The following is a 27,798-nucleotide window of genomic DNA, read 5'->3' on the forward strand; positions in this document are numbered from 1 at the left end:
ACATCTCTCTATATGGTAGGTAGCATTAGCAGGTCAGGCTACAGAGAGGTCAGGAAAGTCATGAAAGCATAAATGATACGAAAGCTCAATTCCTAGCACAACTTCACCTACTGATCCACAACTGGAACATGAGCAAGTTCTAAGCTTTGTCCTGATCTTGTAAATGAGAAATGCCCCTTGGCTCCCACACCAGCCCTCACTCTGGGACATCAGAGTTGTTGGGGGGGGAGAGAGAAGATTAAAAAAAAAAAAAAAAAAAAGGTGCCTTACTTATCATCCTTTTCATAGATGTTGAGCCCCAAGGCATCAACCCCCAGCCAAAGGTCAGTTCCTTTCTTATTCTTGATTTCAAAGTAGTTGATTCCATACATCTCCAGGTCTTGAGCAATCTTCAGGTATTCCAGCATGGCATTCTCTCTGGTTGAGACAAGAAGGACAGCAGATGTTAGCTTCTCGTTTATCTGACTACCTCAGAAAGCACAAAGTCCTCAAGAGGAACAAGTAACTTTCCCTAAACCAACCCATCAAGCACAAGAGTTAAAACTGAACATTCAGCATTTGGCATTCACTTTAGGAGTTACGATATTACACCTACGAATACACACAGAGTACTCCCATTTACCAAGCCCTAGTATTTCCAGACAGAAAATTAGCAACATTCATCTCTTCCAGCATTCACCCTTGTCTCAAGGTACAGTCAGTGGGAAAGGTATAGTATCTGAAATGGCCCAGCGGCCAATGAAAAAACTTCAATGAACTTAAGGTTAGACACACACCTGTACTTTTTTTTCCACTCAAAGTCATCACTGACACACTGTGCCTAGGTCCAGGGTTTTCAGGAAGCCATGCAAGTTCTCAGCACAATTCTGAAAATCCAACTGAGTTTTACCATGTGATTTGACACTGGACTAGAAAATATACACCAAGAGTTCCCACACACAGGTGGACTCTTGGAGTCTAATTTCAAAAGCATGTTGTAGAGCTGCAAGCTGAAGGTAATCAACCAGTGACAAAGTGACTGGCCTAGGGACCAACACAAAACACTTACTTGAGCATGCCACTGTGTTCGGCGTGCCACACCTGGATCCGTTCTTCCCACTGCTCTCTGGAGAGTTTGTGCTGGTCCATCACCCTACAGAAAGAAATAAATACAACAAGATTAGACTTCATGTTCTGCAGCATCCATTGATGCAGGTCTTTGCTACAGTCTTACTGAAAAGTCAGTCCCACGCATGAAGCCTTACTGAAACCAACGGGAAGATCCTACTCAGCCCAAAGACGTACTCTGTGAAGCAGAGTAATTCAGAATGAACAAAAAACCTCTGCAAAGCCTTTCTGGTCACTGACCAGAGACATGAGAGGAGTGAGCAGAGCACTGCAAAAGAACTACATGCAAACTGCAGACACCAGAGGGTTAAAGCAAAGCAAAAGCTGGTGTCATTCCTCGAATTAGCCACTGTGCAGAGTGCCATCAGGAAGCACAAAGAGAAGCCATTTGTCTGATAAGATACACTTATCCTGTGTGGGCAAGACATGCTTTCCAGGTACAGGATTTTTAGGACTGTACGTTAGGATTAAGGACACACAACCCAAACTTCTCCAGGAATGACATATTCATGACTGAAGGCTGCTCTTTTCTTCTTGAAGAGGAGACGTTCATAGTGCCAGTTACCAGCATGGCAGCAATGTTTAGGAAATAAAAGCTGATTTCAAAAGTATACTTCCTCTCCCTAACCAACCCAAGGAGAGGGCACAAAAACATACCTTGACAGATAGAGATAAAAAAAGGAGAAAATCCAAATGCATACAGTTCAATTAAAAAATAAAATTATGCTTTCAGTGAGACTCTTTATTTAGCTAGAATGCAAATTCTTGATTTAAAAAACCAAACAAAAAACCACCCAAAACAAAAAACACGCAAAAAAAAGGGAGACCGCATCAACCAACTCCTTCACCTTTGGGGGATCAGACGCTCTGAGTTGAGGTATCCAGGCTTGTGCACATCTTTGTTGTAATCTCCAAATTTGGCCTGCACAGCATAGGAGCCAAGAAGCACTGCTGTTTCAGGAGGACAGTAGATCTCATCGCTGAGGATCGCTTCCTTCACCTGCAAGAAGAAGAGCTTCTGCGTGATGTCCTGGATCAGCTCTTCAGACACATCCTCTGGGAAGAACTTGGCGCGGAATTTGAACTGGAGGGGATTCTCCTTTCTGATTTCTTGAGCAGAAACCTGAGGACAGAGGTGACACCACAACTCAGCAGGGTTGCAAACAACAGGATAAATTGTTTTTACACAAAAAAAGGGGATTTGGGGCATTTGCCTTAAGAGGCGAGTGACTGGCAACTCATTACTGGCATTCCTTAATTCCAGCTGCTTACTGGTATCAGAACACAGGGGAGACACATTATGTTTTCCAACTAAGCCAGTAAAATTCTGCTTGCACAGCAAACCTTGGTCACTGGAGAATGATTTACTCTTCTGTATCAGATGGCAAACCCATCCAGTATTGTACATGTTTGACAGAGGACAGCCCCCCATCATTAAACAGGTAAGCCACTGACTGCCCCATCGAGAAAAACTGTTCATACCCTCACAAGAATTGCAAGTCTGCAAACAAGAGCACCTCAGAGGCACCTGTGCTCTGTTACAACTGCCCAGCCTTGAAGTGACTTATCCTTCTGATTAGTGCAACAACTGATCCTGCACAAGCAGAGACTAAAACCACCACTAGCCAAAATGTTCCTCCAGAAACAGCAAGAATAGCTGCTTCTACCCAACAAAGTACCATATCAAGCTGCTGCCGTACATCTGACAAATGCTATAAAGCTTTCTACAGTTCACAACGAGAAAGGGCCAATTTCCACCATGCCACACCTCACCCAAACAGTTCCCATGGTTTCTCTAAAAATAATCCTGGAGTTATAAGAATTAAGGAACAAATCAACAACAGGTACAAGGTTTATAAAGTTGCAGCCAGTAACACATCAGGAATCATGTAAGCTTTAACCTTTGTTCAGCAATTAGCCTGACGTCTGTTACCTTTTTATCAAGCTTCAGCCAAGTCTGGAATCCTTTATTGTCCACATACTGAAGACCAAAGTACCACACCTCTCGCAAACCTATGGTTTTAACCACCTGCAACAGAAAGGTTAAAAAAAAAAGTTATTGTAGGTAACAGTTCACTTGAGATCCAGGTATCCTCTCAAGTCCCATGTCACCTGCAGGTCCAGGCAACAGCCTAAACCTACTCACCTGGCCTCTCTTAATTTCATCATTGCAGACAAGGATATACAGCTGCCATCATAGGTGACAGCAATGGCACAGGCTTAGCTACTTGTCCCACCCAGTTCCTAGCAGAAGATGAATCTGGGGTAATGGGAAGAGACAAATGGGGCAAGTGACAGGCCACCAACTGCTAGATTGGTACACTGGCAGCAGGTACCTTGAGTGCCTTCTGCTTGCTTTTATCTACTGGCCCTTCTTAAAACTACTTGGTGAAGCAGACAAGTTACTTCTCTCACCAAAGCTTGTAGTGAGATGGTCTGTAACGGTGTTAGTACTAACTAGAACTAGTTAGCAGTACTAATGGCTCAAGTGATCTTGTCTGCCAGTCAGCAAAGATTATTTGGCTGGAGGCAGCAACTGAGGGATGCTTGGTACAGCTGCTGCAGTAAGCTCCCTGTGCAGTTTTGAGAATTAAAACAAGCTGCAAGTATTCTCAGTCAAGGGTATTCTGTTTTTTAAAACTGCCACAAAGGCTGGTTTTGAAGGAGAAAATATATTGATGGCCCAGTATTAGGACAAATTTAATTTCATATATTTTAAATACTAACCAGAGGAAAGATCCAGAAATGCCATCCATTGACTGGATGTCACACTTATGAGTGAAAAGAGCCCTGTTTGGACACGTTCCTTTTCTCAATGGAGGAGATAGCCTAACAAGCTCCTGACCTCCACCTACTCTTGACCACTTCTTCTTACAGCCCAGCAGTTTGCTGCTAGCTCATCTACCTGTAAAGCTGTGCTCTAGACAGAACCAAGACCTGGAAAGATCCACTACATATGTATCTGGATAACTTCCTTGATGTTATTTGCAGAGTAGCCCCTCAAAAAGCAATGTGGGCATCACCAGAGGGAGGTGAACTGTGTAGAAAGCAAGAGCTTTCTAAAAACACTTTGCAAGTTAGGAAAGTGACTTCGTAGGGTGTAGTTACATGTCCTTCAACAAGTTTAAGATCTCAACCAAGGATCTGTTTGGCCCTCCCCAATTATAGTATTACTGGAGACACTCTGGCTGGAGAGCAGACTTGAGAGAGACAATGATTTTAGGATACTTAGGTTTTGCTGTAGCTTCCCTTAAATTTTCTTACTGGTGAGCTGGAAGCCAGCAGTCTGTACCTGGAAGCCAGAGTGTCCCAGGGTTGGTAAGGGAGATGGGGAAAAAAATGCACGGTCCCGATTAGCACTCTGAGAATTACTGTTTGTGTGACATTGTTGAATAACAGGCAATCTATAAAGCTTAGTGATATAAGCAGTCCAGGAGAATTGCATAGTAGTATGAAAAATGTCACTAAGCAAATACAATTTTTAAACATAACAAGGTCAGTGCCTAGTGCCTACTAGTTGAGGAAATGGGGTAGCTTCACACCTAGACACTGTGGGTGGTACTCAGTAGGCTATCGTTTATATATTCTACTTCAGCAGGGACAAAAGTAACTAGTTATAACAACCTAGGATTTAGATTTAAAAAAAAACCAAACCCAACAAAAAACCCCAAATCCCATGACTTTTTTAAGAGAGCTGGGATCTGAAAACACTTCAGCCTTTATCTGACTAAAATTCCTTTTCCCTCCTGCCCCAAAGTGGTTTGTTTCACCACAGAAAGCCAAGTTTTCTGACAGCTAGATGTATTTTTAGAAGGGTCAGAGCTGGGCTTTACCCAATCTAGCAGAAAAGCAGGGGTATGTTGAGCACGGTACTTCCTGTTGCACAAAAAAAAGTGTTGCAATTTTGTTAAAATAAAGACTTGCATAAATCAAGCCGTTATCAGGTCATAATCTCTGGATGACTCTTACAACAGAAAAAGTACATTTTTCTATAAATCAAGTTAGAAAGCTTGCAGAAGTTATGACCCCTCGAGTTCTTCCCAAAACCTAAAGGCAAGGAAGGAGAAAGCGTTAGGCTAAACTTCACAATTTAACCATTTGGGTTCCAATACAAAGAACAAAGACATTAATGTTTCGGTCTATGTTCTGGGAAATGGTTTATAAACTTCCTCCACAGCAAAACAAGGAAGAACCAAGAACCAAGGCATTATATTCAAGATGGGAGACATCTCCCATCCCTGCTCCTCAAATGCATGAAGCAGCAAATCTTAAGCCTGCCCATTCCACCCAGAAATGCATTCACTCCCAGAAAAAACTACCAGTGACACACACTCTTCCATTTTAATCTCTTTTCCTTGTGGCCAGGATGGCACACGACTGCCTGGAAGGTACTCCAGCCAGCTGCAGAGCCCACTGCATTGGTTCTCAGGACACCACAGACCACTGTAGTGTAGACTCTGCACAGGTCTGGCTTGAGTAGAGCTGACCTCAATATTCACAGGATTCCACTGTTTTCCCCTTTCTATAAAGGGGAGCTATAATCCACCTTGCATGCAGGATACACTTATGCTAGCAAAGCCTAAAGCACAAGGGCTCTGCCAGAGCAGTTTGGCAGTTTTGCCGGCTGACAACCAGGCCAAGAAATCATCTTGTGGTTTTTAAAAATAGCTTGCTTCTTCAACGCCCTTTTTCCCCCCTCAGTGATTCTGCAGTTCAAGTTGGGCCACTCCCCATACCTGCAAAAACCTGTTGCCTCCTTAGGTTTTATCTGAGTGTAAACTCCATCCGAGATAAGGGCTTAGTAAAAGGCTTGCACAGCAGAAGTGAAGAGAGGATGTCAGAATAATTGCAGTTAAACATACAGTCTTCACCTTCCCCGGTTTTGTGCTACATGCTTCTACCTTAGTCTTCCCTCAATGTGCAGACCTACACTCCAACAAGGTATGGACTATGGATAAGAATTTCCAATCATGGGTTTTAAACCCACGCCATAGGATGTAAGGAACAAATCTTCATGAGGTGGTAAGTCTATCCCAATACTGCAACAAGTGCTGCAAGAAGCAGTCTTTGGAAATCCAGAACTACCTATAGCCAGCAAGCTAGAAGTATCTTGGATCTGAAGCATCCTGCCATCTTCCATGTTCTCAGGATTTTGTGCCTCTCAGCTGGAGGTCAAGAAAGTAGTTTCTCTTCTGCCAGAGAGATGACCCTGACCAATGTAAACGCTAGTGAATATAAGAGGGCAGGGGGAGCCCTTATTGAACCCTTGTCATAAGGAATATAGGGCATACTTACACTGTCTGATCTAAGACATTGCTTTTAAAAACCTGGTTTTTAGTCATTTGGATTTTTGTACCCTCAGAGATGAAACCAGAGTTCTCTGTTTTCAGGATTAGCATGGAAGGGGCTGGGAGAGGAAGTTACCCTGACGCGAGGGTGATCAGCAGTGAACGGAAGGTCAAACACCAAATGCTCATTCCATAAAAATGCTGGTTTCATATGCACTTCACCAAACTTCCAGTTAATGAATACTTGATGTTTATCCCACATCAATAATAATCAGAAGGAATTAAAAGTTAGATTTAATGCTAAACACAATTTGTAGTATTCTATTTTGTACTGTGAAGTTCTGCAGTGATTATAATTTGGTTTCCTCTTTTCAATTCCTCCAAGAACCCACTAACTTTTTTTTTGTTTGTTGGGGGTTTGGTGTTTTTTGTGTTTGTTTTTGCTGGTTTTCAGGTTGTTTTGGGTTTTGTTTGGTTTTGGTTTTTTGGGGGTTTTTGTTTGTTTCTTTTTGGTGTTTTTGTCTTAAGTACTTCTCCCTGCAGTGTTGCCTTAAGGCCTAGAAAGTTCGAGCTAAGTCACTGAAATGAGAAATTGTAGCAACAAAAGCTTAGAAGGAATAGACATTTCTCAAGTAGGCCAGTTCTGCCTCCTTGAGTTAAGGCTCAAGCACCCTCTGCTATCAAGGCTAGCAGGGGACAAGGGGAGAAGTACAAAGAAATTGCTGTAACACTTCATAAAAAGCTTAATATGTGTAACTGAAGTCTGCATAGATCAGTTCTTAGTTTCCAGGGTTCCAGCAGGAACAGCTAGAAGCAAGCTTTTTTTCTTAAATTCCAGAACAGTAAGTTATTTTTTTTGCTGCTGAAACCTAGGCCTTGCTTCAGTTTTATAAGAGCAAGCTACTTAAGAAAAGAATAATAAAGTTCTACAAAGTGCTATTTGTTTATCTGAGTTGTCTTTATCTGACCTTTGTAGGTCCACCTTCAAACAGACCTATATATTGTTAATGCAGTAGCAGGAAGACTAGTAAGGGAGGAGAGTCTTGGCTAGTCATGTCCTCCACTTCCCTGGGAACCCCTGGAGGCAGGCTGGACAAGTCTCTGCTCCATCCTGCTGCACAGGGGCTTCTTACAAGGCATGTTGCTGTAATTGCTGCACAGAGATGACAAACTCATCTGGTTTTCCAGCACTCTGGCAAACTCAAACACCTGTGGCAAGCGGCTACCTCAAACCCAGCTTCTGAAGGAATGCAGCTATTGCCTACACTTTTGTCAGCCGTCTGACGACATGATTCTGAAGAGTTCTATGCACAGAGATAACATTTCACCTTTAGAACTTAAGAAATAATAAGAGCTAAGCTGTATTTCAAAGCAAGAAGTGCATTTTTACATGCCAGCTATGCCGTCTAGACATTTTGGATCCCTTATGACATTTGCATCACCGAACATTGCTAGGAAGACAGGTTTCACTGGAACATAACATACCTGCAAGGATTTTTGCTTTTTTCTTTTACTGTGGTGGAATTTACAGATCTTACTTCAGACCAGGGCCCTTTGATTAGGAGGTGGAGAGAAGAAAGGTAGGTTTGGAATCCATTTAGGGAAACGCTGTAGTCTGAAATGTACTCCAACAAGAGCCCATACCAACCCTTCACTCACCTGGTCAAACAGCTGTTTGCCTGTAGTGTTTGGCTGAATGGCAAACTCCAGCTCTGCATCCATAGTAACAACTCGAACATTGATCTAAGGAGAAAAACAAAAAGCATAGTTTAAGATGTATTGAGAGATATTTCTCAGTGTTAACACAGTACTCTCTGCACAATACAGTCTCCGTTCATGATGGACTGATGTAACCTCTAAAATATACACACTTATGCCCTGAACAGATTTGTGTTATCACACCAGCAAACTTTACTGGGGCACTGACTTTGCTGTCTTATTGTCAGATCGCTCTGCAGGTTTTCCTACTCAACACAGCATTGGACTTTGCTTCTGGCTAAATGAGAGGGCATTTTAGAGTTGACTGTTTTCAGGCCTAAATCCCCTTGGAATAAGGGCTCCTGTGAGCACACAGCATAGCTGCCTGCAGGCCATCCTTTGGATTACGGAAGGCCCTAATGACTAAATTAAATTTAAGACTTATAAATGGAAGTTAAATTATATTAGAGCTGGAATTAATCTGAGGTTTTAAAGGCAAAAGGCTGCAGATTATTCTTACAAAGCAATCAGCATTAACCTGATAAACATTCATTCTTTCCCTCATAAAAATCTACTCGGCACATAAAAACAGCAGTTATGGGTACTGAATGATACTACAGGGCAAGAGTTCACTAAGCTATTGCTGTTAGTGAAGAAACGACGTCACCAGGTTTACTGCAATGGCAGAAGTAGACTGCAAGACAGGTTACTACTGTATGCAGAAGGCAAGAGTGTTTAATGACTAGAAAAAGTCTATTAGCCGTTAATCAAGAGGCAAAAGAACCAACTAAGCTTGCAGGGAATAGCATAAGGACCAGCAAAATGGCAAATCAGAAAAGGATTATCTCCAACTGCTCCGACTACAGGAGACCATATTGCTTGCAATATTACACTATGTCGTAAAAAAACCCAACAGCCCCAAAATAAATAAAAAACCCCCAAACTGGGATGATTGTGTAGTACAGTTCTACTACCAAGTTAGATTTGTAGCTTGGTATTTTAAAGAAAAGAGAAAAAAAGTGGACATGTAAAAACAAGGCCAGACAACAGGTAAGCTACAGGCAGGTAAGATTTCATTACAATTTCCCAACATTTTATATATACTGTAGCATTTGGGATCCATAACAGAGCATGGAATTATGCTCAAGGCTTTCTTCCTGTGCCTTAACAGCCAAAGGTTTCCCAAACAGGGTTTCCAGTGTACCAAGGGAAGGGAAATTCAGATACCAAATTCTCAGGAACAGCAAGACTGCAATTTGAAGATGTGACCTTAACAAGCTCCTGTTGCTTAATCCCTCTCAACAATAAATCCCTAATCATATTCTAATCCTTTCTACCCCCTTCAAGAAAACATATGCTCATAATCCACAGTTTTGTATTGTGCAATTTATTTGCACTTCTGTCTGAAACACCACAGTGGGTGTAAAATAAGTATTACTTTACAAGCTAAAGAACTTGAAAGGATGTGCTTCCCACTCCTTACCAGAAAACCTGGAGGGTGTTGGCTGGGCACAGAATTCCAGTCAGTACTGATACATTCATATTTTACTCTATCTCCTTAGCAGTTATGTGCTAGTTAAAAAGAAAAAAAAAAAAACCAACCAAAAGGTAAATTCCCTTTTCTAGGGGAGTACTCTATATTCCCTACAAGACCCTTTCTAGATACAGACCCCTTACTAAAGGATCAGCTACATAGCAAGCTAAGTGGTAAAGCTATCTACCTGCTACATCTTTTAAGAATGATTTTAGTATTAAGACCAAAAATTGAAGTAATCTGCTTTCCACTTCAATCATTTAAAGCCATAAAGCATGCAGGAACACGACTGCTTGGTTATCTAAAAGATTTCAAGGACACTTGGGGCATGTGGTAAAGGTTAATTTCTCTGTTCTCAAAGGGCTGAGCAGGGCAGGATACAGAGGAACTCCGTGGTGCGCCCTCAGACAGACAAACTGCTGGCTACACAACAGGCAGAGCAAGAAGACACAGGGCTTCAAGCAGCTGTCATGTCGAGTCCATGACTGTCTGGGAAAATCCTTTGAGTCTCCTTCCTACCATATTAAGTCCTCTTACTTCTCAACATTAAACCTTAGCCTTGATTTAAAGAAGAACATAATGGTTTTAACAGTGTCTCTAAACAGATGTCCTACAACCACTCCACACAAGCTTTTAGCCACAGAGAAGCTGGTAGTGAAGCAGGCAAACAGAGCTTAACCCACTTGAAACCCTGGTTTAGACAGTCTGAAGAAACCCCGATGTCTGTTAGGCTGAGAGAAGGTAAGTTTGTCATTCAGCTCAGACCACATGAAACTCCCCATGGCGCCAAGACGATTAAATCAAAACCTAAGGTGCCAAACAATTCAAGACATTATTGGGGAGGAAAAGAGGGAACAACTTGGGCTAATTTCTACCAGCAACAAAAAGAGCAAGATGCAGTTAAGACAACTTTCACCAGTGAAGTCCTGATTACCCTATGTAGGCAAGGCAGGCTGTTTGTAAGATCCTTACCAAATCCTGGCAGTATCCCAGGACAAAATGGAAGCCATAACCAAAAAGAAAGTAATTTTTAATTGTTTCAGAACACAGGTGCTTGGAAGGGGGAGTAGAGCACATGGCTGTTATACATGAAGTAAGAGTTTTAAAATGCTCATAGCATGCTAAAAATCCTAGTCAGTTAAGATCTAACTTCCTTCTCAAAAGGCTGATGCCATAACACTTTATGATTATACTTCTACGTCTGAGACTAACGTACTTAAAATTAATGACAAATAGGGCCTTAGAAAGTTTGCTTGTGTGTACAAAAACATTACAGAACACGAGATTTTCATCTTCCCCTGTCTTAGGATCCATAAAATTGCTCACAAATTTGATCCAGAAGGGAAGAACGTGCTGTTGAAAAGGCAATTCCATTTGCATTAAAAGGAATAAAAGCTCCATGAATTATAAGAAACAGAACCTTACTAAACTGAATGACTGAATACTGATTCCATGACTTCAGACTGTTCAGGTTGGACTGTAACATGTTGCCTACGTTTCTGACTGTGACAGGAAAGCAGAAGTAAAATGAAAGATGGAACTGGAGAGACCTGCACAATATAGTTTAAATAAGCATAACACTATGGGAAGTTCTTGTACTAGATGTTTCAGTAGTTAGAATGGGGATCTTCCTTGCTTTAGCAGTGCCCTTGAGTTATGCATTTATTATTACTTTTTTTTTTTTTTGCTAAGACTCTTCTAATGCTAAGTCAGTAGGTCAATCCATGGGACACTGCAGCCTTTCAGAGACTGTGCACCACCCACTGTCTAACTTGGAAAATTAAAGTGCCATTTGAAAAGCATTCAGAAAACATTATCTCTTAAGGAGGCATTACACTGCCAGCCAGCTCATCTTCTCTGTAAGATTCAAGACCTAGACACAAACTGAAGATGACTACCTCTCCAGTGTCTCCCTCTCATAGACACAGTTACCAGGTGTGTTGGACACTGCATGCACAGGTAATATTTTTTGTAAAGTCTGAATCTTGAGCTATGACCTGTTGGTCCAGAATCCGTCCCTGCTTGCAGGCATCATGGTATCTTTGAAGTTGACCATCCACCTCCTGATATTTAACTGCCCCACTGTAAAACATCAGGTGGAACAGGAAAAAGCTCACAGCCCTCACACACAGTAGTAAGCTATCATGGATATTTTGTATCCTGATGCATGAAATCCAATGCGCCTTAAGTTCACTTGCATAATAAAATAGTTCAGTGAAACCACGAAGTTGCGCAAGTCATTTAAAATACCTTACAATTTATTTCTAGCAAATCCGTAAGATAAAGGGCAGTAAATACCCATCTATACAAGACAAACCAGTACTTAACGTGTCATATCATTATCATTATGCAACCCTAAATGCCTCGAGACAATGCTCAGGAATGTTTTCTTCCTCTTTCCAAGGAGGGATAAAGACCAGGGTCTCTTAAATAGCAGGTTTACAAGTGCAAATGCTAGTGAAGTATCTTTCCAAGTGGTGACAATTAGTGCTATGATAGTGGAGAAACCTAGATAGGCATGCCTTCTTTCTTCAGTCTCTTGGTGTCTGGAAATCCCAAGCAAGTAGCTAGTACACGTAAGCAGGTCAACCACATAGCACAGAGGGGATAAGGGTTATTTGAAGTGCTGCACCTGCACAGCACATACTGTGAAAAACAGCACGCAGGCCTGGTAAAGTTTCTTGCACATACAGAAACTGACCATATAGCACATGGACATGCTCGTGCTGAAGGAATACGGCAGTCTTAACAAGAAATAAGAAAAAACAGTAGTACTGAGAAGACTATTAAGAAAGCTGCATCCTCGCTTCTGCAGGCCTACTCTTCCATCACACAAGCAAAAACTACTATTGTAATAATTTTTGCCCAGAGTTCCAATGCATCTGTGCGGACAAAGTAGTTTCATTTCAACCTTAGCAACCAGACCTGTTCATAAACAAGTGTAGTGATCAGGTATCGGGTAATACAAAAAGTAATTTCATACAGCAGCATACTGCGCTCTATTCTTCCACCTTCCATGTGTTAGTGTTCATTGGTTCCAGGCTCAAAAAAAGAGAAAGATATTGTGCTACCTGATGGAGTAAGTGTAGTCTCAGCTTCTGGAAAGCATTTTGGGAAAATTTTCAACTTTGATTAGGGAAAAAACCCTAGAGGCTCCAGAGCGCAGCGCTGACCTGCTAACACTTCAGTGTCTGCGTTTCTCAGTCTTCTGCAATTTACTGAAGTCAACAGCTAATGGTTCTGCGATGAGACTGTGGAAGGGAGAGGACAACTCTGGGAGGGTAAGTAGCTTAAATAACCCAAGAAGCTGGAGATATTAGTTCAATATGTTATATTATTCTTTAGCACTTATAAACACTAACATGTACATCCTAGCCATGTTGTTTAGTTTTAGGTAGTCCGGCAAGGAGCAGGGAGTTGAACTCGATGATCCTTATGGGTCCCTTCCAACTTGAGATAGCCCATGTCAAGAACACAGCATTTGCAACCAGTTGTGTTTCTTCTCTGACATAACCTGCCTGATGGACCAGACCTCGTCTAGTAACGTATTTGATGTGGTCCCATATGACATAGACTAGGTATACAACAAATCTGAGCCACATGAAATTACAACTGAGTGACAAGCTGTGCACATAAATTCTCCATAGCTTCTGTCAAAGCAGGAGACAAGGTCATGAATACCAAGCCAATGATCAATTCTATCCACTCCCTTCCCAGTGGCACTCAGCACCTTCATTGTGATGGAGTGACAGTAGGGACATATATTCTGACCTTTTCATAGCAGGCCAACACCTTGAAAGTGGGATGTGTGCGGCAAGGTGGAAGATGTAAGAAAATGCAGTTAAGTAATCTCACGGTCCCTGAAAGGCAGAGCACACTTAGAAGGCCACAAACAGCACCCAGTCAATAACTAAAAAAACCCCAAACCCTCTTTACGAAGACAGGGCTAGAATTCAAGTATCTTGGTAGGTCTGATAAATAGTTACAGATGTTACACTTGGAGAGGTGAGAATGGACAAGAGGCAGACAAAGAGATGAACAGATTACAGGCTTGCAAACAATAGGCTACAGAAGGATACAGACAAGGATGTGGTCTATTAAAACCCCCAGAAAAATACTACACTTCCTGGTGTGATGCTATTGCATAGAAGGAAAAATTACAATCTTGAGCGTAGTTGTCACCAGATGCATTACAGAAGGTGACTATTCTGCTTGCCTGATGACTTGCCATCTGGAATGTAGTCACCCAAATTTGAATGCTTCTTTTGGAAGGGAGCAAGTTAATGAAGAAAAGTCTGCACTAAACTACAGGCCAGGCTTTTTTGGGTTGGTTGATAGTTTTGAAGTTTTTTTGTTTTGTTTTGTTTCAAACTGGAGTTGATTTGTTAGCATGGCCCTAATCTCTTCCAAATGGCAGTTGTCTGAAACATGAAGTACTTCTAGAGAAGACAGTTTATAGAGAAACCCACAAGGAGGAAAACACAAAAAACCCCTCTTATTCTGCAGGCTGGGTAACAGGAAAAGAAACAATAACTGCTGGAGTGGTAAGATATTGGGATACTGTACAACTACTTCCACGCAGCCTTCAGACAACATAGGTTCAAGTCCTCCCCAGTGCTACACTTTTATAACTTAAAGCATGTCCAAGAAGCTAAAATGAGAAGGCAAATGACAAACCTGCAATTTCTCTTCTGTGGGAAGAAGAATCTGATTCCTATGAGAGTGGAAAGGAGATGTACAGCACAACACTGAAGAAAGCCTTTCAGTATGATCCACGCACTCATCCCCTGCTCCCATGCCAGAACCCTTTCTGCACTACCTGCCCAACACTCAGCATTTCAGAGAGGGCAGTGGCAGCACAGCAAAACAGTCCTGAGCGTTTCCTTCCACACTGCAGAGCATGCAGTTTTCTAACAAGGCAGAAAACAGCTTCATCAGTTCACAAAACATGAAGAGGGCGACAGCCTCATTGGCATCCACTTGACTGAGAAGACAAGCTCACTGCACTGATTTAACTGACCCAGTTTCTCAGCATACCGTGTCAAATCAAAAAGACCCGATGGCGAAATGAAGGACGTGTTCCATTTCAGATCTCATTGTGTTAAACATTGCTTCCTCATTGCAAATAAATGGGAACATTAAGTCACATTCCACTGGGAGTCTATGAAGCAGAGTTAGGTACTGCTGCATTTGCAACGGGTAAAATTAAAGTTGAATAGGCTGGTCTTTGTTCCTTAAAACCTTGCTCACCTTCTCATGAGAGAGGGGCAAATACCACTGAGGGTAAATACAGTTGTATATAATAATCTAGAAAGCTAGTAGTTACTTTAAAATTGTCCAGCACAGTTGTTAGCCTTTACTATTAGTCAACTTTAATGCAACAGCTTATACAACCATATTTTTGGGTAGTAATCCTCAGCATTTTAGGAGCAATAAGTATATCAGCTATATTTAACTGAAATTTCTTCAGTTTACTCAAGGCAATAGGAGCCCAGGTATTTGCTGCTTCTGTGTAAGGTGAAAAAGCCTTATAACAACTTCTGTGGAAGTTTTTCTGAAGAGAGAAAAGTAGTTTGAGGGGAAGCCAAGAATAATTTTGAAGTGAAATCTGAAAGCTAGAGACTCTTTTGGATGAAGTAGTGTGTGCACACGTGCGTGCGTGTGCGCGCACTCATATGGGCAGGAGAACCTTGAATACCCAGATCTGAGGAATCATCCAGAAATTCCAGTTCTAGCAAAGCAGGTTGAATTGTCAGAACAAACTTTCCCCTCGCCAATAGCACACACAAGCAGAACACAAGAAAGCCAACCCACTGAGTTTGGTTTTGCAGCCAGGTCACTTGACTCTTTGTGAGATAGTATGAAACCTTCCTTATAATTAATCATGAAGATAATCCTAGAACATAAATTCAAACTTTTTTAGTTTATTTGTGCAGAAGAAGATGCCATACTAAATTACATGCCTATCTCAGTTTCCTTAACCAAAGCCTGATATATCTTCTTTCAGCATATAACAACTGCATAGCAGGCATCTGCACAAAAAGCTAAGAAGCAGCCATAGCTTTAATTCAGTCCTTTATCTTAGGTGAAGCAGTAACATTCTGCATACCAAAAGATCATGAAGATTTCATGCAGGTTTGGCAAGCACGTGTGACCCTGCATCTCTGATGGCCCGGGTTCCCAAATGACTAGACCTCAGCCAGGCTTCCAGCATTCTCTACCTCTGGTTGGCTCAGAAACAGTGAAGCCAATCCAGTGCTCTTCCTGGGGCAGGGGGGGAGGATATCTTTCTCCACCCAACAAAGTTTCCCCCAACTCTTTCCTAAAAAGCAAACTACATTGTTCTGTCTCAAGTTCTGAAGAAGTCGAAAAACTGAGAGACAGAGGCCTTTTAAAATTTTAAAATTCATATTTTTTTTAAATCAAAACTTACCTAGGGACAGCCCTAGGTTCTGACAAGCCGTAAAGCAATGCAATTTAAGCCTGAAAGGCCACAGGCTATTGCCCTTAAACAAAGCCCGGTACACTTAGGGAGCCTCAATGTTTTTCATGCGAAACACTTGCTTTTACTTTCTCTGAGGGCTGCAGGAATGGTTGATTCTGAACACAAACAAGGCTAAGAAGCGGCAGGAGGGTTTATGGTTGTGCTTATTCACTTTAAAGACTGATGCTGTAGAATAGTCTATTAGCACTGTCAAAATATCTGCGTACAAGCAGCAGTCTGGTCTTCAAAGAAGGAACGCACAGCCAGTGACAGCAGTCTCAACACAGCACCACTGCTTGGATGAGCCATTTGCCCTCAATGGATGTTAGGAACACTGACTGCAGCAACAATAGGTCCTTTGTACCTAAAGGATAAATATAGAGGTAGGCTACAGGCCGCTGGATCAAACTCCTTCATATGCAGACTGTTTTATCATGGCAGCTGTTGCATCTAATTAAATGTAATGTAGATGTGAGACTAAGGCTTTACACATGAAGTTTAAAAAAAGCCCCACAACCAATCCTCAAATAAGCTTTATCTCAAGAAGGCACTCAGAGTCCAGAATAATTCAGACCACCTTTTGTGATCTTCCATCAGAAACATCGGCATGGGCCAAGTGCATATAATATAGAGGTTTAAAATCTCACGTTTTATTATAATTTCAGAGTCTTTAAAACAATTTAGCATCTCTAATATTTATGCAAGTCAGCTACATGAAGTAATATGATCCTTCCGCAATCCCTGCAAGGGAAAATAAAAAACCCCAAACCTTGAGTACTTTATAGTCTTGATCCAGAACACAAACACCACTTTGTACCATTCCTTGGCTTTTTCATTTGGGAACAACAGGCACGCAAAAATTTATGCAAAAGCTGAACTTCACCGTACCAAGTTGCAAATAACAGGACCAGGGTCTGAAGGCATGAATAATCTAAATAAAAGCTATAATAGCCCCAGAGCTTCCCCCAAACCTGAGCACCAATACTGGTTCCTTTTATTCCAATGCTTATGCAGAGGCATATGTTATAGAGAGTAATGTGCATGGAAAACCCAGAGCCATTACGAAGAGTCAAAAGTTTGACAGATACTCACCTGGCAACAACACAGCCTGTCGGCACACAGCTCCCAGCACTTTCGATAGACCCTGTATGAACAGTACCAGCACAAGGTACAAGGATTTTTCTTCTGAGGTGGAAGAACGGCACATTATACTTGAGCAGGATTGGCCTTGTGAACACACAGAGAGTCTATGACTTACTCTCTTACAGGATTATGCCCTGAGAGTTTAAGGGGACCAAGAACCAACTGTTGGAGAAATGTTCTCAACAACTATCCTCTTCCCAGAGAGAGAGACTGCAGGATGAAAAGCAGTATTTTCATCAGATGTGAACTGGAAGAAGCTGAAGGATGTTCAAAAGCATGGAATAACCTCCATGGAGGGATCAACTAAGCTGGTTGGGACTTTCTCAGTTTGGAAGAAAATTAACTGAGGCATATAAACTCATGAGTTACATGAACCGGGTGGACAAGGACCACATATTCATTGCTCTACCAACAGAATAACTACAGAGCATCAACATTATGAATAAGAAAAAAGTTTTTCAAATAGTGCTGTAGCAAGGAGTTTTGTAGATAACTTTCCAAACAATGTGAAGGTTATCTAGGACAGCTTTTGTTAAAGCTTACTGTGGATGCTGGAGTTAAAATGGTTTCAAGGGGAGACTAGACAAGTTCACAGAAATCCGTTCAGTAACTCATTATATAGGAACTTTCAGCCTCGGACACCTCAGAGGAAAGCAATGGTGCATATCTTTGAAATACTCTTCATCAGGCATCAGCTTTTGGCGCACATCAGTCTAATAGTATATGGACTACAGGGGTTTCCTGCCTGACCTAGCAATGCCAGCCACGTTCTTATAGAAGTCAAAGCACAGAAGGAACATGAACTCTATTTACTTTAGAAGAAATAGTGGTGTAACAACTCACACAAGGCCCAGTAATGATGTATGTTCATTCTGCATCCTAGATATTAAACCATTTCTCAAAGAGGGATTTATTGATTTGATAGGCCATCCTTCTGTTTTACCTGTCCCATAATCAGGCTCTTATCATTTTACTTCATGGACTTCAGTGGAACATACTGCATGGCATTTGTGAAATTTATGAGTGGGAATATGTGATGTGATCACCTCTGATAGCTTGATAACCTGGGCTACATCCATTACACTGCAGTGCTTACACTTCCCAATAAGGTACTTCAAACAGTATGCAACAGGTACTATTTGCTCCCAGATAAAGGTAGGTCATTGCCAGTCTGGAATGTCACCTAAGCAGAAAGAGATTGCTCTTGAGATCATACAGGCAAATTGATTGGAAGGATCGCAAAATACCCCTTCCTGACCCCAAACGAGCTTGAGGGCTTCTGAGAGGAAACTCTTCACAGGCCTTCCACTACAGATGTGTGATGGCAAACAATCATGCACCAGTGATTCCCAAAGTGTATCCAGAGCACAATGGGGGCAGAAAAGGTAACTTTCAAAAGTTTGGCTACACAGCTGTGTCAGTTCTTAAAGGGGAAAGCTATTCTCTCCCACACTGAGATCACCGAGTATCAATTATGCAAATCAACTCACACCCTATACTTTGTGCACCAGGAACTTTTTATAATCACTAATCTCTACAAAGACAAAAAGTTAAGCAAGCTAAGCTTTCACAATTAAAGTGTATTCAGCTAGGTGTTAAAGAATAACTCTAGCTCCCACAAAGAACTCTTAAGCCCAGATCCTACAGTACAGATTTTGAAGTCCTCTGCTGGGCTGTCCAGGCTAAATTCAGGCACCTTGATACAAATGTGAGATTCTTTAATCTCTACTTCTTCGGGTAGCAGGCAGCGCACAGATCTGCTCTCTACATCTGCAGAACAGTGGTCTCTTGGCACAGCTGAGCAGCTCTAGACCCATTTCATAAGCCTGCTCAAGATTCATCAACTGGATGTCCATCCACTTGCATCCCCAGAGGAGCCCCTCTCACACACATTCCACAGTGAGGTCTGAACAACCACAGCAAACACAGACATTTTCGTACAAAATCAAGAGAGGAAGAGATGGTGACAGTGATGTATTAGACAATAGCTAGAGCTTCTCCCTCCCACTTTCACGAGCAAGCGCACAATAACTCTCAAAACAGGGCAATTCCATACTCCCTTCTCAAAGCTAGCAGAAGGCTACAAACCTTGTATAGGGGTGCCAGCACCTCTTCCATTGAGCCTACATGGCAGGGAGCCAAATACAAGTCCTTGGTCACCAAGCAACAGTTTCTCTTCCTTACTCAATTAGAAGATAAGAGTCCTGCATTTTAATTCTTAGACTCAGGATTTTTATTTTAATTGACAGCTGATAGTACCAGGTGCTCATCAGTCCCAGCTGAGCACATGGCTGCTACTCACGCCCTCTCAAAGATGAGAGCAGATGCAGCGAAGGCAGGTGATTTTTCCCCACTATGAAGAAAGAACTAAAAAGAAAAACAAAATCTGGATCTGAACAGATGAGCAATATAGAGGCAATATGGTTAGCTGTTACACTGAGCTACACCTTGTTTCCAGCCAAACATATCAACAATTTGCTCCCTTTCCTAGGGGAAAGGATCCCATACACTGCTCAGTAAAAGCCAGAGACTTCAGTTGCTTCTGCAAAGAGCTGTACTTCTCAACTCATGTTATCTAATGCTGAAACCAGGCTTCAAAGTAAGCACACAACACAGCTAAAATACATTACTTAACGCAGCATGCAGCGCAGTGATCTTAGGCAGCATTGCCTTCCTTCAAGGTCAACTGAGTGATTATGAGATTTACAGCGTGCCTAAAGCTCTTTGGACACAGAGTGCCAAACAAGAACAACACTGACACGGGAATCTTCACTGGTCATCAAGAAGTCTTATTCTCAAAAAGTCCTGACATACTGCAGCTGCTTTTTTTTTTTCATGGACAGAGGAAGACATTCATGTGGGCGGGGGAAGGGAGAAGAACAGGAAGGCTTATCTCCCCTCCTCTGCCCTTTAAGAAGGCTAAGAAATTCTTTAAGTAGTGACTAGCATAACAGTTAACACCCTTGATTTCTCTGCAGCAGCGAACATCCCAGAACAAACTGCCCTCAGAAATGTTTACTCAGCTCATGGAGTAATTCAGGTTTTTGGCACAACTGTGAGCTCATTCTCTTATAACTTTAGTCATCTGTGAACAACTCCCAAAATTTACTATTAATAGAAACCTCCACCTTTCTTTTGCAGCTATGAGCAGGAGCCCTCACATTTGGCAAATGAAAGCATCCTTACATTTCCATTTTGCACCACAGTATACACCTCCTGGTATCAAGTACACCGTACCACCTGATGTACTGGAATTGGTGCTTACAAGGAAAGGATAAGATTTTACTCCTGACTAAATCTATAGCTACCCATAAGCTAAGAGTATTTTAACTAATTATGAGCACTTAAGGATATGAAAAAATATTTTTATTTCAGTCCAGTTACAGCAATCTGCTGTGAAGAACTCTAAGATAAAACTGCTATGTGTAGTTAGGAGATATACAGTCAAGAATACATTGGGTAGATCTGGAAACCATTTTTATTATCTAATTTAATTATAAATTAATAGTTATTAAATAATAATTGTTATTTGTATTTAGAATAAATTCCTGTCACTACATTTGTATCTCTTTGGTCTGGCTAATCATAAACTTGTCGAATTTTAATGCCATAGTCTGTTCACAGACAGCTAAAGGTTTGGCAGAAGATTTGCATGCTGTTTTCCAGTTCTTCTTGGAGAATTCATGTATATTCAGCACCACACAGGTATAGAGGACTTGTCTAACCACTTAATGCTTAGCACACACTAGCAGATTATTAACAACACAGGGCTGGGAAAAACCTTTTGAGTCATCAGTTCCAGTTCCTCACTCCTACAGGCAGCAGCATTAAATTGTGTCCTTCTCAAACTTTATTTTAAGGCATGTTAGGGATTGGAATAGCCTCCTAATAAGACCAACAAGGTGGTGGGGGAGAACCCCACCCACAAAAAAACCACCACACACACTTAACTGCTCTCAGGTTGAGAATTTTTTTTTAAACCACAAGTTCTGGTAAAAGCAGTTCTTCCTCCCCTTTGGCACTTAAACCCCTTACATTTTATACAGGTGAATGAAGAGGTTACTTGTTTAATTCTACCAGGCTAAACTAGCCAGGCACTCCCTTAACATGGGGTGGCTTTCTGCCTCTAGTCATCCCAAAACCCTTCTCTAGGTTCTGCTTTGAATTTGTCTCTTCTGGACACAGATAAGTGCAACCTCTATTCAAGGAAAGGTCTCACTAGCACTTTCTACTAATGCTTTCTGTTAGAGAAACCCTATGCATTGCAGGCAATATGGACAGCAAGACAGTCATCTTACTGCTGCTTAATCCATATGCTTCTATCATACATAGTGAGGGATATTCTTCCCTCAGCCCCAAGTTTAACTATTGCAACAGGACCTTATTGCCCCAATCCTTCAAACCCCTTTACATGGCAGCCATCTGCATCAATAATACCTCCCCCACAACAGCACAGCATTAGCAGATTTCATTAGTATGCTCAGCTTTCAGACCACAGGCTATTAGTAAAGGTAATAAAAAATGGTGCTGCTTGATATTATTCACTTGTATTTTCTCTTTAGCACCAGAAGCAGTTAGACTGCATTTACTGCCATCCTCTTTACACAGTTTTATATACACGCACACAAGTATTAGAAGTTCTTGTGTGACACTACATCAAATGCTCTAAGAAAAGGCTGACTTCATTTGTTGTGAAGATTTAAGCTTTCTCCCCAAAACAAAAAAAATCCACCTTCGATAAAGTAACAGAGAATGCTGGTAGGGCAGATCAAATTAACAGGTCTGTAGAAACGAGATCATGTTTCCTTCTCCTTCTGTAAGCAATGTTCATTAGCCCACAGCCATGCTGTTCCAGCCACAATTTATTAGATTGGTTTGTTTTGCACAAGGATATAATTCAGGTAAAACACCATCCATTCAATGAGTCAAAAAGAAAAACTAGTAATGTGCATCTAGGAAAAACGCAGAGAACACACAGACACTCCAGTAATGGAGATATGCAAGGCTGAGCAAATAAGTTTATTTAGAATTTCACTTGCTTTCAGATAACACAGCAAGATTTGGACAAGATGACGTCTCTTGGATTTTCCTACAAAATAATTTACCACCTGCAAAACCTAATGAACCCCTCTACAGACTAGATGGAAATTATGTACCTGAACTGTTGATAAACTCCCAGCCATAAACCCTTATGCACCGGGTACAAGAAGTTATATATTTATAGCTTACCTCAGAGAGATTTTGTTACTTTGTAACTGTTACACATGGCAGAATGTCTGTGTTATAAATTAACACTTGCCTATATTAACAAATATATTTATTTCAGAATTATTTTCCAGACTGTTGCTAAAATTTATTTTAAGCACCGTAGACATGCATCAGATCCAACTAATTGTTAGCAAATGTTACCACAGAATATGGAATACAGTTTGCTTTCTAGCACTTCACTTTGGTACTCAACTACAATTCAAAATCACTAACATTCTAGCATTAACGGACTTACTATTTTTTTATTGTTAAAGAACAAATTCCAAACACTATCTGTGAGCTTTGTGTGTGCTTGCATATTTTTGTTAAAACAGAAGATTCCTATAAAGGTTTAACTTAGTGGGTTTTGGAGGGGGCGGGGGGGCAGTGCCAAAATTCTGCTTTTGTTTACAAGTGAAGGTAAGATGACAACTGAGGACCAGTTTGTCAAACTTAACCCACAACAGCATGAAGTCTGCCAAGCAACATCATATGTACTTATGCCAAGCAGACAAGACACACACAAACAAGCACAGGTAATAAATATTTAGTACCCATGTCAAATACCCACCAGAAACTAAAACTGCTTCCCTGTGTGTCCCCAGAGTTTATGCTATTGTTCCTCACACATGCCAAAGGCTGCTGTAGTGTTCATCCTGAGCACAGTTCTGCCTAGTTCTGCCTCTCCCCCTGCTCCCTGCAAACTGACAGGAATCCTATTTAGCTGTATTAAGACCAAATGAGCTGGGTTGGCAAGGATCCAAGTCCAGACTCAGTCTGAAGCAATCAGACCAAACAGTGGGTTTCAGTAGAATAAACTCTGCAAAACTCCTCTTCTGTTTAAAGCAAGGTGGCAGTTAGCCTTACTGAACTGCAAGTTTAAAAAAGTGCTTACATTGTACAAACTATTGACACAGAGTCTTGTCCATATACCCCTGCCAGTAGGTCATGCCTCTGAAATCATCAGAGTGCAACTGTCCTTCCCCAGTGGAAGGTGGTTTACACCATCCACCTTTGTTATTCACTGGCTAGTCAGCCAACAAACAAACGAAAAATCACCTTTTATGAGGGAATACGAGCATAGCAATGCCAGGTAAAAAAGGATTAACACAGCTGTAATTTTTTTTTAAAAAAAGATATTAAGGAGTTTTTCCATACCTATCGATGGCTTCCAGCATGATTTAGTCCTAAACCAGGACTGCAGATTATTCTGAGCAGGATATTTCAAGAAAGCACTCCATAATTAGAAAATGGCTAATAAGGCAGAGAGAGATTGTTCATACACAACCTTTTATATCCATGCTTTGTAAATTCTGTATTTTCTCTCCCACTTGCAGAAGGGTCCTTTCGGTATACATTTTTTAATATGAAGTAATATGTCACCTCCTACTGATGAAATACAACCAGGGAGACTGAAGATTTAGCAGGTGTTAAAAGGATCAAGCACATCTTTTTGGTTAGATTTACAGAAACTGCAACATAAGTAATCTTTTTTTTGGAGAAGGAAAAAAAAAAAGATGTTTAATGTTATGGTGGTACAACATCAGTTGCTTATTACCATGAAGATAAGCTTGTTTACTCCATTTTCACACAGTGTAGCTAATACTAACATAAGTCCTTCACTACACTTCATTTTAAGAAATATTGCCTGTACTGAAAATAGATAGCAACAAGAATCTGCTCTGATTATGCTCTTCAGAGTTCAAAAGTGCATCTGCTCCAATGACTGCTCAAAGCTTTGCATTAGGCAGTTAGTCCCTCAAGGGAATTGTTGTTTCTAACTAGCAGAAGAGCAGATTTTAAAACAAAACAAGTAAAAATAACCCTGTAGAAAATCGGCGGGAGGGGTGTCAAGAAAAAAAAAGGAGGGATGAAAAAGACAGCCAAGTTTGTTCAATTAAAAACAATAAAAAATGCAAAGAGAAGAAACAGGTTTTTCATAATGACCTGCACGAAGAGTCCCTAGCATTTAGTTTTTAGATCGCAAAGGCGGGGGGGGGGGGGGCGGCTGGGGGCACGACACGGGAAGTTTCTCCTATGTTTACAGAGGAATACACGAACTGTAGATAAATACACAGACCATGCAAATACTAAATGGAAGGCAGTACAGTTTTGCCATCTCTCGTGACGTGGGAGTGTCATCAAATCTCGTCTGCTGGGGGTCGCTCGGGAGGTCTGCACGCTTCCAGCGGCGGAGCACTGCGAACAGCGGGGTAACGCGCCGCTTCATCTCTCCCGAGCGCAGCTCCCCAGGCTCCTTTCCTCCTCTCCCCGCGGCGGTGGGGAGGCCCCGAGGCGCCCCCAGCCCACCCGAGGCACTCTCGCTATTCCTCCTGCTCAAAGTAGCCAGTTATTTGTTTCTGGAGCGCTCCCTTCTCGTTCCACGGAGAACCTCCGCGGGTGTCCAAAGCGCAAAGCCCCGTCCCGGCACAGGGGGTCGGGCCGCGGCGAGAACTCCGGCTCAGCCCCTCCACGGCGCGGCGCCGGGAGGTGACCACCCCACCAGGAGCCGGGGCTCGGGCAGCCCCTCAGCGCCGGCGCGAGTGGGCCCCGGTGCGGCCCCAGGGAGCGCCTTCCCCTGCACCCCACTTACCGGCTTCGGCATTTTGAGGCGCTACTGGTGCTTCTCCTACTCCCAAGACAAACGTTCATGCAACGGCTACCCCGTCTGAGCCGAGCGCCCTGTGAGGAGGAGGAGGAAGGAGGAGACGCTCCCGGCCACAGCGGCAGCACAGCCCACGAGTGGGGCGCCGGCCGCCCGGCGGCGGTTAAGTACGCAGGTGGGGCCGCGGCAGTGACTCACGACCGCCGGCCATTACCCGCCCCTCCTCCCGGCGCTTTTCGAGCGTGGCACCAGCCTCGCCCAGCCGCTAGGCACCCTCCGCCGGGCCACCCCCGCCGGCCTCACTCGGCCGGTCCCCCCGCCCCGGGGTGCAGGAGGGAGCCGGGTGCGGAGCCTCCCGCCCCTCTGCGCGGTGAGAGACGGGCGGGGCCGCCTGCGAACCGTCGCGGCAACAGGTGCTGGTGGAGCGAGGGCGGCGCCACCCCGGCGAGCCACCGAGCGCAGCCGAGCCGCCGCAGGGCCGCCTCGCCTCGCCTCTTCTCTGTGCTCCCTACCTGAGACCCGCCTCCATCCGAGACCCTCACCCCCAGCGCCGCGCCCCGCCCGCCGCAACATGGCGGCCGGGCTGAGCTTTGCTGCCACGCCCGCACCTGCCGCTGCCGCCGGGGGCCCCGCGGCGCCCAGCGGGGAGTCACCGACCGGTGCGGCCCGCCGCAACGGCGCGGGTGGCTGGGGGAAGGTGTCCGGCTTAGGGGGGGAAGGGAGGGAGGGGAGTCTGAGAGAGGGCTGCTGTGCCTGGGCTCGCCGAGTCCCCGGGCACGGGGAGCGAGTTACTGTTCCTCGTAACGGTGGGCACTGGCACTCCTGCCGTTCTATTGCTAGTCTGTAATAGTCGCTATGTTTCTTGGAAGTCCAAAGTTGGGAGGTATGATTACTTAAGAAAACACAGGACTTCTTTGTGTGTTACGGCATGCTTTCAGCAATGGCAGCAAGAGAGAAAAGTTTGACAATCCATCTAAGCTCAGAGACTAGAAAGCAAAAGAGTGTACTTCAGTGGGCCCTGATCTTTCGTCAGGAGCAAAAAAAGATCATCCAAGTAGCCTTACTTGTAGGCATGCAAAGATGTCTCTGCTCCTTGTTCCTTCTGCCTCCTCATCTGTGAACACACTCCTGCAGATAAAGCGTCTGCCAGCTCTGCAAGGAGCTGCTGGCCTCCCACAGCATCTCGCTTGGCTGGTCACAGGAGCATGTTGTATTTATATAATCATGGGAAACAGCCTGCAGGACATGGCTCGTCGGCTGTGCCGGTAATGGCATGTAGTTGAGCTGTAAGGTTAAGGAAATCGCACAGCCTATACCCAAGCTGCTGCCTGCAACATCCCCACTTCAAGCAGTGTCTGGTCAGGAAAGGGAGACACAGACCAAGGCAAGTAACAGCCCACTAAATGGAAAATATATAGGGTGGGAGAGAGCCTGGGAAATATCAAGGGATGGTGACAAAAAATCCAGCCCTAACAATACAGTTCCTGCACCAGAGAAGATCCGAATAGTGTCTTCCATCACTTGTCCAGTAGGCAGGAATTGGTAGGGCCACATTAAAATAAGAGTTGTTACTGTGTCAGGTCTGTGAGAGAAAGGGGTGGGAAGCTGAGTCTGAGAGAAGTCACAGTTACATTCTTTTCCTGTTGCAGGATCCTTGGGGATTAGAGGAGGCCATGGGGGTGGCAGCTTGCAACAGCAGGTGAGAAGAAATAGGCTAAGCTAAACAGCTTCTAAGAAAAGGGCTGTGGGATCAAACATCTTTGGGAAACAAATATGGCCTCTGTTTTCAGATGGAACAATTACGCTGAGATTTACTTGGATTGGGTTAATTTAACAAAGTATGATCTGTGAGGAGACTTTCTATGCTATTCTGGTAAATGGTAAGTTTATGCTGGGATTCATGCCTTATTCAGTGGGGTGATACTGAAGATGGACCAGACCAGAGTATTGCAGTGTTTTGTGTAGACTGCCAAGCACAAGGAATGACTGTTCCAAGTAAGAAGTGCTGTAAGAACCCAGCTTTTGCAGCTGTCACTCAGATCCCCAAGAGTCATGCATGGATTTTTTGGGGTATGGAAAAAGGATATAGATGAGATATTTTCATTCCTTAGTCTTAAAATCCAGATTTTGGCTGTTACTGGAAAAAGAAAAGCCAAAACAAGTGTGTGTGTCTGCATACCCTAGAAACAGGGTACAGATCTAATGGGAGGCCCATTTCCATCCTGGGAGATTTCCATCCCCCAAATCCTTTCCTGTCCAATGCTGAACCTCGGCTCAGAGAGCATCACCCTGGGGCTCCATGTTGGAGCAATTCCATGTCAGAGTGATGGCTCATTTAATAGATCATAGTCTCTTCAATGTCTTGAATCAGTTGGGTGAGTATTTGTTTCCATATGTTACTTATATATCCAATCTTAAACACACACCCCCCCCCGCTTTTTTTTTTTTTAACACTTAGTATTGCTTCCTAACAACACAGACCTAGAGGCAAAAGGAGTTTAGATGACTAATAATTGCGTGTGGCAACATACAATCTTTAGGTTCCTGTTTGCCACAGCACATAACCTTATGCCATTCTCCCACAACCACCTGCCATACATGGGGAAAGGTAGATACCTCAATTGTATCCATAACTACCAGCTTACTCAACACTGCTCCACCCAAAACCAGGCACCATGAACACGTTGAGCTT

At 42.9% G+C, this 27,798-nt stretch overlaps 1 protein-coding gene across 3 annotated transcripts in view; it reads right to left on the reverse strand.

The window, feature by feature from the left end:
* EZR (ezrin) overlaps positions 1-26,189 on the reverse strand; it is a 37,020-nt gene extending 10,831 nt beyond the window's left edge. The window contains exons 1-6 of one of the 3 annotated variants that reach the window (XM_064447112.1): positions 26,171-26,189; positions 8,055-8,138; positions 3,041-3,136; positions 1,956-2,230; positions 1,049-1,132; positions 271-417 (exon numbers count right to left, since the gene is read on the reverse strand). In XM_064447112.1, coding sequence (XP_064303182.1) covers positions 271-417; positions 1,049-1,132; positions 1,956-2,230; positions 3,041-3,136; positions 8,055-8,117 — 665 coding nt within the window. In that variant the 5' untranslated portion in view covers positions 8,118-8,138; positions 26,171-26,189. Of the gene's footprint in view, positions 1-270; positions 418-1,048; positions 1,133-1,955; positions 2,231-3,040; positions 3,137-8,054; positions 8,139-25,094; positions 25,550-25,618; positions 25,643-26,170 lie in introns of those variants that run through there. The other 2 variants (XM_064447113.1, XM_064447111.1) reach the window with 2 other exon arrangements.
* Positions 26,190-27,798: the final 1,609 nt, after the last annotated feature.

Source organism: Phalacrocorax carbo, chromosome 3, assembly GCF_963921805.1.
Source record: "Phalacrocorax carbo chromosome 3, bPhaCar2.1, whole genome shotgun sequence".
Taxonomy (NCBI): Eukaryota; Metazoa; Chordata; class Aves; order Suliformes; family Phalacrocoracidae; genus Phalacrocorax; species Phalacrocorax carbo.